At 36.1% G+C, this 15597-nt stretch overlaps 1 protein-coding gene across 1 annotated transcript; it reads right to left on the bottom strand.

Moving 5' to 3' along the window:
• Positions 1-4779: 4779 nt before the first annotated feature.
• Positions 4780-5232, bottom strand: LOC137733594 (stigma-specific STIG1-like protein 1). Its single transcript, XM_068472726.1, has one exon. It carries the CDS (start codon positions 5230-5232, stop codon positions 4780-4782), a length of 453 nt encoding a protein of 150 aa, XP_068328827.1.
• Positions 5233-15597: the final 10365 nt, after the last annotated feature.

Below are 15597 nucleotides of genomic sequence, written 5' to 3'. Positions count from 1 at the left end.
CGAGACTTGAAGACTTTGTCATCTACAAACCCATACATCCCATCTCCAATTGTGTGTCGTACAAGAGAGTGACACCAGCCCATGCTGCATTCCTAAGTGCTATATCAAGTTACAAGAAGCCTCATAATTTCCATGAGGCCAATAGCCAAGAGGTGTGGAAAGAAGCAATGCAAGAAGAACTTAATGCCCTAGATCAACACAACACCTAGAGTATCACCAAACTTCCAACAGGCAAGAAAGTTGTGGGTTGCAAATGGATTTATAAACTCAAATTCAAGTCAGATGGATCAATTGAGAGGCATAAAGCAAGACTGGTGGCTCGGGGATTCACTCAAACATTCGAGGTGGATTACAAAGAAACGTTTGCACCTGTTGCCAAAATGAACACAGTGAGAGTGTTATTGTCCGTCGCTGTAAACAAGGGGTGGTCCATGTACCAAATTGACGTGAAGAACGCATTCTTGCACAGTGATCTCAAAGAAGAAGTCTATATGAAATTGCCACCAAGGCATCCTTAAAGCAATGAACCGGATTTAGTGTGCATATTGCACAAATCCATTTATGGCCTGAAACAGTCCCCATGAGCTTGGTATGCAAAACTAAGCTCAGTTCTCACTAGTGTTGGTTTCAAAAGCAGCAATGCCGATTCTTCACTATTTGTTCGCACATGAGCTGTGGGCAAATTGGTTGTGCTAATTTATGTTGATGATCTGGTAATTACGGGTGATAATACTGACGAGATCTTCAACCTCAAACAGACCCTCAGACAAAGGTTTGCAATTAAAGACCTTGGGATATTAAAGTACTTTCTTGGTATAAAAGTGGCAACCTCGCACAAGGGACTGTTTCTTAATCAAAGAAAGTATGTCTTGGATTTGCTCAAGGAAGCTAACATGAGCGATGCTAAACTGGCCATTACTTCTCTTGACAGCAAGCACAAACCTAGCTTGAAGGGCACGCCACTCACGGATATCAGTCATTATCAGCGATTGGTTGGTAAATTGATCTATCTAACAATCACCAGACTCGACATCACTTATTCTGTAAGTCTTGTGAGCCAATTCATGCACTCCCCGACTCTTGAGCATTTGACCCTTGTTAAAAGGATCTTACACTACTTAAAAGGATCAGTGGGTCGAGGTATCATCATGCAGAAGAATGACAACACCCAATCATGGGGTATTGCGATGCTGATTGGGCGGGGAATGCAATCGATTGTAAGTCTACCACAGGCTACTATATATTTTTCGGTGGAAACTTGGTCACCTGGAAAAGTAAGAAGCAAATTGTTATCGCCAGATCAAGTGCCGAAGCTGAGTATCATGCAATGTCTTCAACTGCGTATGAGTTGATCTGGCTCAAGGGTCTTCTATGTGATTTAGGTGTTCCTTCAACTCTTCCTATGTCCTTATTTTGTGACAATCAGGCAGCCATGCATATCACATCAAACCCCGTGTTTCACGAGAAAACGAAACACATTGAGGTTAACTGCCATTACGTTCGGGAACAAGTGCAGTCGCAGGTGATTTAGACACATTATACAAGAAGCTTCGACCAACTGGCTGACATCTTCACAAAGCCCTTGGCTTCTCATCAGTTTCAACGACTTTTGTTCAAGCTTGGTCCATAAATCTTCTGGATCCAACTTGAAGGGGAGTATTGGAAGTTAGTCCAGTGGTTATTAGGGTTTCCTGAATACTAGGGTAGGTTTACGGTAACACTGGACAATAGGGGGATTTGTCAAATATTCTTCTTTGTTCCTTCTGGGTATTGATTGTTCCCTAGGTGGTTAAGAGTCCGGTTTATCTTTGGGCTGTCAATCTTCTTAATCTTAGTTGTCAACTCCCTTAATTCAAGGAGTTGTTATTTGTCTTCCCTAAGCCACCTGTTGTGGCATAATTCAAGGAGTCAATCTCCTTATATATTGATGTACAATTGTAAAGAACTTATGATGGAAATACAATACAACCTTTGAAAATCAAGAGGGTTATGGGTGGTATTAATTTGTAGAGTATTCATCTACTTAATGGGTTGTCTAAATCAAAGGGCTACGAAGCGTTTAAGTAAACAAAGTTAGGTTTCGAAAGAAATATTGTACTCCAAATTAATTAGGTGGATAGGAACTTATGAATAAGAAGATAATTTACTTGATGACAAAGTAGGCAGGTTAGGCTGTGGTATTCTCCTTATTTGCTTGGGTTAACCACCCTCATGCATGCATAATATTGCATATATGTTGGTACTTACGTGAGCTCTAGCCCGCCTTCTTGTTATTTCAAGGGTCCAAGAAACCATAGTCCATTTTCCAAAGGGGGGAACCGTTACAGAAGCACTTGTTGAGCCTCTATGTTAACCTTTTTCCTTTAATTAGTAGACTTTTGGAATCACATAATTGACCATTGATCCACCATATATATTAGTGAAGAAACTTCGAGGAGGGTGACTACCCGATGACTTCAATACCATCCAATTCGATTTCGTTACCATAGATTTGGTTCTGGGAATAACATTTTAAACACATGATAACAACGAGTTTTATTTAAAAACACTGCAATAGCTCAACCGGAGAAAAAAAAAAAAAAAAAAAAAAATATATATATATATATTCTTACACATCCCACTTTCCTTCTCACTCCTTCAAATTTCAATTGTTTAATAGATTTTTAGAATGCATGTGAGGTAAAATTGAGTGTGTAAATATCCAATCATACTTCAATACATTGAAGCACTGCAGACATCGAAGTCAGAACAGTGCACCGACGAACATGGCTTCAACATTGGTAAAAGGTTAATTAAAAAATGTATGGCTGGTTAATGGCTTAAACATTTTAAAAAGAAATCTTTGGCACTATGCTGTTTTAAAAAGTTTTATCAAAAAACTTTGCTCGTTTTTCCCATTTCCTTGCAAAGAAAAGTTCCCGTGCAACTATAGATGAACTCGTCGCACTATCTGTTAAAAATGTAGATCCAATATCGATAAACTAGTTAAGAAATTTTGCATGCATGTATCTATAACGAGTTGGGGATCCCCTCTATTGCCAATTAATATAGGTGAAATTCAACTACGTACGTCAAATATTTAAAGAGGCAAACTACTGATCTACTTCTAACCACACTTATATTGTCTTAACTTACCCATCTATTATTAGGTGTTGGATTTAATCACAAAATCTTATGGTGTTATTAGAAGTAGAACGATACACTTATAATTTCACAATGTGAAACTTATATTCAACACGCCCCCTCACGTAGGACCACCACATAGTGGGCCACACGTGCAACCAATTCCATGTCAGACATTAGCGCATAAACATAGTGTTACATTAATAATTAACACGGCCACAACACAGACAATGTTATATTAAACTTGGTAACTAGGGCATGTCACGAACCCACATGACCTACAATCAAACCCTCTCTGATACCATGCCAGACAGAGAGACAGGTCACTGACCCACTCCTGACCACACTAATATTGTTCTAACTTAACCAATTATTACTAGGTGTTGAATTTTATGACAAAAAGCCTCGATGTTGTTAAAAGTGAAACCATATGCTTATATGTTATTTTATTCTCTTAATTTCCCAATACACTTATATGTTATTTTATTGAGTAATGCTATTTATACCATGTTTTTGTCCCACATTTTCATACCACCTTAGATGACATTTGATGTGGACAGCCACATTATTTGAATTAATCAGATTTTTAAATTTAGTTCATTATTTAATAAACTAATAATTAAGAAAAACTAGTTAATTAAATGATGATTGTGGTATACGAGGAGTGTTTCTCCTTCATTTTCTTAGGTTTTGCAAATTTTTCAAATGATGTGGCTGTCCACATCAAATGCCACCCAAGGTGGTATAGAAATGTGGTATAAAAACATGGTATGAATAACATTACTTTAAAAAGATTGAAATTAAATGATGTAGCTTGTCCAACTCATTTGCCACCTAAGATGGTAAAGAAATGTGGTATAAAATTGTGGTAAGAATATCATTACTCTAAATTTGGAGACTAAATTTACAAACTAAATGATGTGTCACCAATAGAAATGAGCGCATTTATCAACACTTCAATAATAAATCAATCATATACCTTTTATGTCCTTTAGTTTCCAAAATTTATTCTCTAAATTTAGTCTCTCTAACATTACCCTTTTCTTGCAAACTAAATTCCCTATACATACAGTATCAGACTGAAAGTTAATCTTAACTAAAACAAACATGATATTTTCATCAATTAATAAATAAAAAAAAAAGCTTTGCAGGTATAAAAATAAAATATGTACGCTTCAAATTAAAAGATAAAACAATAGGTACTTATAGGAAATTTGAATGGAAGTTAACAAAGGTGGTGCTTTAGCATTACAACAAGAGTCTGAGTGGTAATGTACATATTTGTGTGCAGGGAGAGGGAACCAGATTTCTAATTGAATGTTAAAGATCTAGATATACAAGCATGGTAATTAGTGCACACGTGCCTCAAAAGGCAGAGACTGAGTAATCGTTATACGATTAACCGGAATATCTAATTGCAAGCTTAACATAAATAAAATGAAAGATAATATTTTATTCATTATTCTTAAGAATTTTTACATTAATAATAAAAGAAATAGTCAACAATTAACTGGCCAAGCTAGCACATCAAAAGGTGATAACTAGCTAGCCCTTATTATCCTTGCACGCATACATAAATTCATATAGCCTTATTTTATCTTCGCAATGTCGACCGAATATAAGTTCATTATCTGCTGATCAGTAATTAATCTTCGATCACGCATAGCTGCACATGCCATACGCACATAAACTGCCTTTCTTGCACCTATTGTTGCAGCCGCCACAGTTTTTCCTGTCAGACCTTGGATTCACACACTTGCCTTTGCAGCATATCTCTGCGTACTTGCATTTTTTCCCACACTTGCCACAGTTTACTCTGTCTGTGTTCGTGTTTACACATTTCTTCTTGCAGCAATCTGGGCCTCCGCTGCCCGAGACCCGACAAACCCTTGGTTTTTTGTCGCATGTCATCACTGCAGCCCGAGAAGCAAGGAAGCGGCTTGTTCCCCTCAGAGAAGTGCTTTTTTCTAATTGGCTTTTGGTTTCATCGTTAGGATCATTGTTTTCCTCTTCGAAGAATGATTCTTCTTGGCCTGGGATTGCGGATAGAGTACTAACGGTTAAAGACAGTAGCATGGCAAAAACAAGCAAAACCTTGAAGGCTTTCATGATGTAAGTTTAATTTGTTGGTGAAGCGGAGAGATTTCAAAAGGGAAAAGTTGATGAAGGAACGTATAGGATGTTTTTTTTAGATGGATAAGCATATGGGTTTGTAGAAGTATTTATAGAGAAAAATTGATCAGTGGGGGCTAGTTGATAGAGGTCAACGAGTTCGATATTATTTGAAAACCAGGGCTGCATGTATTAGTTAATTAACTTGTATAATTTGAGAGTTCATGATGTCCTTAATGCGTTGGTCTAATTCAAAGGGCTACAAACAAAACGTTTTAAGTAAACAAGTTAGGCTTCCAAAGAAACATTATACTCGAAATTAGGTCAGTATGAACTTATACATGAACGAAGAAAGGAAACTAAGTCACTCAGTTTGCTCATAGGCTGACGGTTAATTCATCACACTCATGATGAATCATTAGATTTACTGAAAATTTAACTTTCCCCCTCCAAACTCATTTTTTCTAGCCTCTAACCCATCATATAATATTTGTCCGAATAAAACCCAATGATTAGGATCCAACTAAGCAACTTACCAAATTAAATTTGTGTGTCCGTTTTTATATTTTCTGGATCCCTAATATACCCTCATCTAAGCCAGTATGGAAAGTTCTTGTAATTTTGGTTTAATTGATCATTTGCATTGAATTTGGCAAGGTCTTGTAGCCATGAAATATAGTTCTAGATGGAGGAATTAATTTGGATTTTTTTTTTAATTTCGACAATAAATTTCAATTTGAATATACCTAATTTAGTGTTTATTTTCAACAATTTCTATTGTTTAATTTTATGAAAATAATTTACCTACTATGAAAATTAATTTGATGAAAATAATATCTATTGTTTAATTTTATACCTATAGTATAATTACATGAAAATAGTTTACCTACTATGAAAATTAATTTTTTTGAAAACAATATCTATTGTTTAATTTTATGAAAATAATTTACCCACTGCATAATTACATGAAAAAAATTTACCTACTATGAAAATTAATTTTTTGAAAACAATATCTATTGTTTAATTTTATGAAAATAATTTACCTACTATATAATTACATGAAAATTAATGTGCCTACTTTTAAAACTTGTAACAAAATTAATTTACCTACTTCTTTTTATGGTAATAGTATACATAAATGTCACATCCCGGTCTGGGGTCCACCACATCCCGAGCTTGCTCCACCATCGTAGCACGATATTGTCCGCTTTGGGCCCCAACTACACCCTCACGGTTTTGTTTCTGAGAACTCACATGAGAACTTCCTAGTGGGTCACCCATCATGGGAGTGCTCTCATGCGCTACTCGCTTAACTTCGGAGTTCCAATAGAACCCGAAGCCAGTGAGCTCCCAAAAAGTCTCGTGCTAGGTAAAGATGGGAATATACATATAAGGCTTACAGGATCCACTCCCCTGGACGATGTGGGATGTCACAATCCACCCCTTTAGGGGCCCGATGATAAGCTCATATCTATATATATTTTATATCAAATTCACTTGTCTTTTCTTAGTTAGTTCCTTATATTTTTGAGCTATTTACTTTGTTTTTGTGTTTTGAAGGATTTGTCAAGCAAAGAAAGGAAAAATAGCACAAGTGGGATTTTAACTAACAAATTCGTCAAAACTGCCTGTGCAGATTAGCTGACTTTGGAAGCAAGTTGCAGACAGCTCAGAATGAATTAGAGAATGGGCCTTACATGCTTGGAAAGCTACGGATGTCTATTTTTTGGAACATTTTGCGGATTGTTAATATCATTTTCTAGAAGAAGTTATGGCCGTTTTAACACTGAAAGGTTCTCAAGAGGCTGAGCAGTTTGTAACTGACAAGAAAGCATTGAAAGCAATAAATCAAATAAAACTAGCAGCCAAAACTGATGCAGTCAAGAACAAGCCAACTAACACCTATTCAAATATCATAGGAAATGGAAAATTAAGTGGGAGTAATGGGCATAAAGGCTACCTAAAGGGTTACAATTGTTTTACCATTTCCTCTCACTTATTGTCATTACTAAATGGTTGTTAGTGGGGTGAGTTATGGAAGAAAAAAAAAACTGGGGCAGCAAGCAAGAAGAAAAAGGCTGCAGGTTGCAGAGGCAAAGAGGGAAGAAAAAGGAGAAAAAAAAGATAGAAAAAAAAGGAAGGAAAGGAAGGAAAAAAAGCAAGGCTGCTGCGTTGAGGAAGGAAGAAAAGGAAGGAGGAAATCTTGACATTCTCTTCTTTCGGTTTTATCTTCTCAAACTCATGTCTTTCTTTTGGTTTTATTTAAGGATTATGTGTAACTAAATTTTTAGTAGTTAGGGGTTGTTTTGCAGCCCTGAATATGATTGCAAGTTTGTTATGACATTTCGTTTGAATTACTTTTATGAATGGATGAAAATTGGTTCACTACTTGTCTCATTGATGAATTCTTTATGTGTTTTCTACGGATGCATACTTAGTAAGCATATATAAGATTTTAATGCTATGAATATGTGTGTGCCTGCCCTTGTCAAATGAGGACCTACATATGTTCTAGAGTAGTACTTGTTAATTGCGATTAACATGTGAACCAATTTCTAGGATAAGTAAGACAACACTAGTACTTACGATGCCTTGTGATGACTCAAACTCTTTTCGTTCTTAATGATTTCTACTTGTTAAATCTGTGAACACGCCATTCTAGATTGCATGTTAGGTACTAAGTTAAGTTGAAAACGCCATTCTCTTAACATACTACATAAGAAAGAATAATAGGTTGAGCTCTAACATTAAGCCAACTTGAGCATCTTCATCCAGAAATAGAAAGAATTTGAATGAAACATAACATGTTTGCATGATTATTTGGTGGTGGATAGCACTTCCCCTAACTCGTTTTTCTTAATTTGTGAACTACTTAAAATCTATTTTTGTCCTATTTTTGTTCGATTTAATTTAAATAGAAAATCAACTCCAAAAATCCCAAAAAATTATGAGTGTAACTCTGTGTGTCTAGTATCTGCATATAAAATTTCGTGGACTTTAGATAAGTGTAAGTCGGTCTAATAATTATTTTTCGGTGGCTGGTCAGTAGGGACAACAACCCAGTTTTTGTGACATTTTAAGTAGTTAGATAAAACAATTTTCTGCAGAAAAGACCCTTATTTTCATATGCTACAATTGAAAAATCTTAGAGTTAATAAGGAAAATCAATAGGACATTTGTGTGCTACTTTGTGGTGTGCTTTTAATCCTATCAAAATTTTGGTGCCGTGTCGCCGGGGATTGCTATTTCTAATTACTTATTTTTCTATTGTTTTCTTTTCTTGTCTAATCAGTGTTTCTGGTTTTGGTTTTATTTTAGGTACTCTTCATAGTATATGCATACTCGAAGGTCCAAGAACATTGATCTAGCTTCCTACGATCCTGAGCTTGAACGAACACTTCGAAAGCTTCAGAGAAAAATCAAGCAGAAGCCTGCATCAGTGTCTTTACCACCATCTTCTCCACCACATTTGAGTTCAGAAGAGGAGGAAGAACCGCAAGAAGGCATGGCTGATAACCGTACTTTGAGGGAGTTAGCAACGCCAAATACGGATCAACAACCATTGTGCATCACATATCCAAATGCAGAAGGAGGATTTGAGCTTAAGTCCGACATGATTCACTACTTGCCTAAGTTCCGTGGCTTCTCAACAGAGGATGCCAACAAGCATCTCATAGAGTTTCATGTGGTATGCTCGGGAATGAGACCAGCCAATGTGGATGAAGAGCAAGTCAAGTTGAGGGCATTCCCATTTACATTAGAAGCTAAGGCAAAGGAGTGGCTTTACAATTTACCTCCGGGATCAATGAACACATGGAACCAGGTGAAGCATGCATTCTTGGAGCAATATTTTCTGGCCACAAAAGCTGCAAGCATAAGGAAAGACATATGTGCAATCCGACAACAACATGGAGAGCCCTTTGGAGATTACTATGAGCGATTCACACATTTGGTTGCATCTTGTCCTAATCATCAAATTTCAGAGCATCTTTTAATACAGTATTTTTATGAAGGATTGTGTGGTACTGATCGTGTAATGCTTGATGTAGCAAGTGGAGGAGCATTCATGGACAAGACACTCACAAATGCTAAGGCATTATTAAAGAACATTGCTGGCAACACACGACAATTTAGAGGGAGAGATGAGCTACCTCTTAAGAAAGTTAACGAGGTAAGTGGTAACTCTAGTATTGAATTACAATTAGCTAACTTGACTAATCTTGTGCAACAGGTTATGGTGGCTCCAAAACAAGTATGCGGTGTATGTTCAATGATGGGACAAGCCACAGATATGTGCCCTTCGTTGATGGATCAAGGTGGTCTTGAGCAAGCTAATGCGTTAGGAGGGTTTCAGGGGCAACAAAGGCAAAAGCATGATCCATACTCCAACAACTATAACGCGGGCTGGCGTGATCATCCACACTTAAAGTGGAACAATCAAGACAATGGACAACAATATGTTCCTAACAACTATAACCGTTCACCTGACTTCTTTGAAGCAAGACCGCAGGCACCATTTCAGCCTCATCAACAACAAGCTCCAAGTAAGTCTCTTGAGGATTTAATTGCTTCTTTAGCTACCTCTACTCAATCTCATCAACAGAAAACAGACAAAGCAATTGTGGTATAAAATTGTGGTAAGAATAGCATTACTCTAAATTTGGAGACTAAATTTACAAACTAAATGATGTGTCACCAATAGAAATGAGCGCATTTATCAACACTTCAGTAATAAATCAATCATATACCTTTCATGTCCTTTAGTTTCCAAAATTTATTCTCTAAATTTAGTCTTTCTAACATTACCCTTTTCTTGCAAACTAAATTCCCCATACATACAGTATATCATACTGAAAGTTAATCTTAACTAAAACAAACATGATATTTTCATCAATTAAAAAAAAAAAAAAAAAAAAGCTTTGCAGGTATAAAAATAAAATATGTACGCTTAAAATTAAAAGATAAAACAATAGGTACTTATAGGAAATTTGAATGGAAGTTAACAAAGGTGGTGCTTTAGCATTACAACAAGAGTCTGAGTGGTAATGTACATATTTGTGTGCAGGGAGAGGGAACCAGATTTCTAATTGAATGTTAAAGATCTAGATATACAAGCATGGTAATTAGTGCACACATGCCTCAAAAGGCAGAGACTGAGTAATCGTTATACGATTAACCGGAATATCTAATTGCAAGCTTAACATAAATAAAATGAAAGATAATATTTTATTCATTATTCTTAAGAATTTTTACATTAATAATAAAAGAAATAGTCAACAATTAACTGGCCAAGCTAGCACATCAAAAGGTGATAACTAGCTCGCCCTTATTATCCTTGCACGCATACATAAATTCATATAGCCTTATTTTATCTTCGCAATGTCGACCGAATATAAGTTCATTATCTGCTGATCAGTAATTAATCTTCAATCACGCATAGCTGCACATGCCATACGCACATGAATTGCCTTTCTTGCACCTATTGTTGCAGCCGCCACAGTTTTTCCTGTCAGACCTTGGATTCACACACTTGCCTTTGCAGCATATCTCTGCGTACTTGCATTTTTTCCCACACTTGCCACAGTTTACTCTGTCTGTGTTCGTGTTTACACATTTCTTCTTGCAGCAATCTGGGCCTCCGCTGCCCGAGACCCGACAAACCCTAGGTTTTTTGTCGCATGTCATCACTGCAGCCCGAGAAGCAAGGAAGCGGCTTGTTCCCCTCAGAGAAGTGCTTTTTTCTAATTCGCTTTTGGTTTCATCGTTTGGATCATTGTTTTCCTCTTCGAAGAATGATTCTTCTCGGCCTGGGATTGCGGATAGAGTACTAACGGTTAAAGACAGTAGCATGGCAAAAACAAGCAAAACCTTGAAGGCTTTCATGATGTAAGTTTAATTTGTTGGTGAAGCGGAGAGATTTCAAAAGGGAAAAGTTGATGAAGGAACGTGTAGGATGTTTTTTTTAGATGGATAAGCATATGGGTTTGTAGAAGTATTTATAGAGAAAAATTTATCAGTGGGGGCTAGTTGATAGAGGTCAACGAGTTCGATATCATTTGAAAACCAGGGCTGCATGTATTAGTTAATTAACTTGTATAATTTGAGAGTTCATGATGTCCTTAATGCGTTGGTCTAATTCAAAGGGCTACAAACAAAACGTTTTAAGTAAACAAAGTTAGGCTTCCAAAGAAACATTATACTCGAAATTAGGTCAGTATGAACTTATACATGAACGAAGAAAGGAAACTAAGTCACTGAGTTTGCTCATAGGCTGACGGTTAATTAATCACACTCATTATGAATCGTTAGATTTACTGAAAATTTAACTTTCCCCCTCCAAACTCATTTTTTCTAGCCTCTAACCCATCATATAATATTAGGATCCAACTAAGCAACTTACCAAATTAAGCAACTAAGCAACTTACCAAATTAAGTTTGTGTGTCCGTTTTTATATTTTGTGGATCCCTAATATACCCCCATCTAAGCCAGTATGGAAAGTTCTTGTAATTTTGGTTTAATTGATCATGTGCATTGAATTTGGCAAGGTCTTGTAGCCATGAAATATAGTTCTAGATGGAGGAATTAATTTGGAATTTTTTTTTTAATTTCGACAAAAAATTTCAATTTGAATATACCTAATTTAGTGTTTATTTTCAACAATTTCTATTGTTTAATTTTATGAAAATAATTTACCTACTATGAAAATTAATTTTATGAAAATAATATCTATTGTTTAATTTTATACCTATAGTATAATTACATGAAAATAGTTTACCTACTATGAAAATTATTTTTTTTTTTAAAACAATATCTATTGTTTAATTTTATGAAAATAATTTACCTACTGCATAATTACATGAAAAAATTTACCTACTATGAAAATTAATGTGCCTACTTTTTAAACTTGTAACAAAATTAATTTACCTACTTCTTTTTATGGTAATAGTATACATAAATGTCACATCCCGGTCCGGGGTCCACCACATCCCGAGCCCGCTCTACCACCATAGCACGATATTGTCCGGTTTGGGCCCCGACTACACCCTCACGGTTTTGTTTCTAAGAACTCACACGAGAACTTCCCAGTGGATCACCCATCATGGGAGTGCTCTCGCGCGCTACTCACTTAACTTCGGAGTTCCAATAGAACCTGAAGCTAGTGATCTCACAAAAGGTCTCGTGCTAGGTAAAGATGGGAATATACATATAATGCTTATAGGATACACTCCCCTGGACGATGTGGGATGTCACAATCCACCCCCTTTAGGGGCCCGATGATAAGCTCATATCTATATATATTTTATATCAAATTCACTTGTCTTTTCTTAGTTAGTTCCTTATATTTTTGAGCTATTTACTTTGTTTTTGTGTTTTGAAGGATTTGTCAAGCAAATAAAGGAAAAATAGCACAAGTGGGATTTTAACTAACAAATTCGTCAAAACTGCCTGTGCAGATCAGCTGACTTTGGAAACAAGTTGCAGACAGTTCAGAATGAATTAGAGAATGAGCCTTATATTCTTGGAAAGTTACGGATGTCTATTTTCTGGAACATTTTGCGGATTGTTAATATCATTTTTCTAGAAGAAGTTATGACCGTTTTAACACTAAAAGGTTCTCAAGAGGCTGAGCAGATTGTAATTGACAAGAAAGCATTGAAAGCAATAAATCCAATAAAACTAGCAGCCAAAACTGATGCAGCCAAGAACAAGTCCACTGACACCTATTCAAATATCAAAGGAAATGGAAAATTAAGTGGGAGTAATGGGCATAAAGGCTACCTAAAGAGTTACAATTGTTTTACCATTTCCTCTCACTTATTGTCATCACTAAATGGCTGTTAGTGGGGTGAGTTATGGAAAAAAAAAAACTGGGGCAGCAAGCAAGAAGAAAAAGGCTCAGGTTGCAGCGGCAAAGAGAGAAGAAAAAGGAGAAAAAAAAGATAGAAAAAAAAGGAAGGAAAGGAAGGAGGAAATCTTGGCATTCTCTTCTTTCGGTTTTATCTTCTCAAACTCATGTCAGTAGGGACAACAACTCAGTTTTTGTGACATTTTAAGTAGTTAGATAAAACAATCTTCTGCAGGAAAGACCCTTATTTTCATATGCTACAATTGACAAATCTTAGTGTTAATAAGGAAAATCAATAGGACATTTGTATGCTACTTTGTGGTGTGCTTTTAATCCTATCAAATTTTTGGCGCCAAGTCGCCGGGGATTGTTATTTTTAATTACTTATTTTTCTATTGTTTTCTTTTCTTGTCTAAATAGTGGTTTTGGTTTTGGTTTTATTTCAGGTACTCTTCGTAGTATATGCATACTCGAAGGTCCAAGAGCATTGATCTAGCTTCCTACGATCCTAAGCTTGAACAAACACTTCGAAAACTTCAGAGAAAAATCAAGCAGAAGCATGCATCGGTGTCTTTACCACCATCTTCTCCACCACATTTGAGTTCAAAAGAGGAGGAAGAACCACAAGAAGGTATGGCTGATAACCGTACTTTGAGGGAGTTAGCTACGCCAAATACGGATCAACAACCATTGTGCATCACATATCCAAATGCAGAAGGAGGATTTGAGCTTAAGTCCGGCATGATTCACTACTTGCCTAAGTTCCATGGCTTCTCAACAGAGGATGCCAACAAGCATCTCATGGAGTTTCATGTGGTATGCTCGAGAATGAGATCAGCCAATGTGGATGAGGAGCAAGTCAAGTTAAGGGCATTCTCATTTACATTAGAAGCTAAGGCAAAGGAGTGGCTATACAATTTACCTCCGGGATCAATGAACACATGGAACCAGGTGAAGCAAGCATTCTTGGAGCAATATTTTCCGGCCACAAAAGCTGCAAGCATAAGGAAAGACATATGTGCAATCCGACAACAACATGGAGAGACCCTAAACCCTTGTCCTAATCATCAAATTTCAGAGCATCTTTTAATACTGTATTTTTATGAAGGATTGTGTGGTACTGATCATGTAATGCTTGATGTAGCAAGTGGAGGAGCATTCATGGACAAGACACCAACAAATGCTAAGGCATTATTAAAGAACATTGCTGGCAACACACGACAATTTGGAAGGAGAGATGAGCTACCTCTTAAGAACTTTAACGAGGTAAGTGGTAACTCTAGTATTGAATTACAATTAGCTAACTTGACTAATCTTGTGCAATAGGTTATGGTGGCTCCAAAAGAAGTATGCGGTGTATGTTCAAAGATGGGACATGCCACGGATATGTGCCCTTCGTTGATGGATCAAGGTGGTCTTGAGCAAGCTAATGCGTTAGGAGGGTTTCAGGGGCAACAAAGGCAAAAGTATGATCCATACTCCAACAACTATAATGCGGGCTAGCGTGATCATCCACACTTAAAGTGAAACAATCAAGACAATGGACAACAATCTGTTCCTAACAACTATAACCGTCCACCTGACTTCTTTGAAGCAAGACCGCATGCACCATTTCAGCCTCATCAACAACAAGCTCCAAGTAAGTCTCTTGAGGATTTAATTGCTTCTTTAGCTAACTCTACTAATCTCATCAACAGAAAACAGACAAAGCAATTATGGTATAAAATTGTGGTAAGAATAGCATTACTCTAAATTTGGAGACTAAATTTACAAATTAAATGATGTGTCACCAATAGAAATGAGCGCATTTATCAACACTTCAGTAATAAATCAATCATATACCTTTCATGTCCTTTAGTTTTCAAAATTTATTCTCTAAATTTAATCTCTCTAACATTACCATTTTCTTGCAAACTAAATTCCCTATACATACAGTATCAGACTGAAAGTTAATCTTAACTAAAACAAATATGATATTTTGATCAATTAATAAAAAAAAAAGCTTTGCAGGTATAAAAATAAGATATGTACGCTTAAAATTAAAAGATAAAACAATAGGTACTTATAGGAAATTTGAATGGATGTTAACAAAGGTGGTGCTTTAGCATTACAACAAGAGTCTGAGTGGTAATGTACATATTTGTGTGCAGGGAGAGGGAACCAGATTTCTAATTGAATGTTAAAGATCTAGATATACAAGCATGGTAAGTAGTGCACACATGCCTTAAAAGGCAGAGACTGAGTAATCGTTATACGATTAACCGGAATATCTAATTGCAAGCTTAACATAAATAAAATGAAAGATAATATTTTATTCATTATTCTTAAGAATTTTTACATTAATAATAAAAGAAATAGTCAACAATTAACTGGCCAAGCTAGCACATCAAAAGGTGATAACTAGCTGGCCCTTATTATCCTTGCACACATACATAAATTCATATAGCCTTATTTTATCTTCGCAATGTCGACCGAATATAAGTTCATTATCTGCTGATCAGTAATTAATCTTCGA

The sequence above is a fragment of the Pyrus communis genome, chromosome 5 (assembly GCF_963583255.1).
Source record: "Pyrus communis chromosome 5, drPyrComm1.1, whole genome shotgun sequence".
Taxonomy (NCBI): domain Eukaryota; kingdom Viridiplantae; phylum Streptophyta; class Magnoliopsida; order Rosales; family Rosaceae; genus Pyrus; species Pyrus communis.
This window is presented reverse-complemented; position numbering and strand designations above follow the sequence as displayed.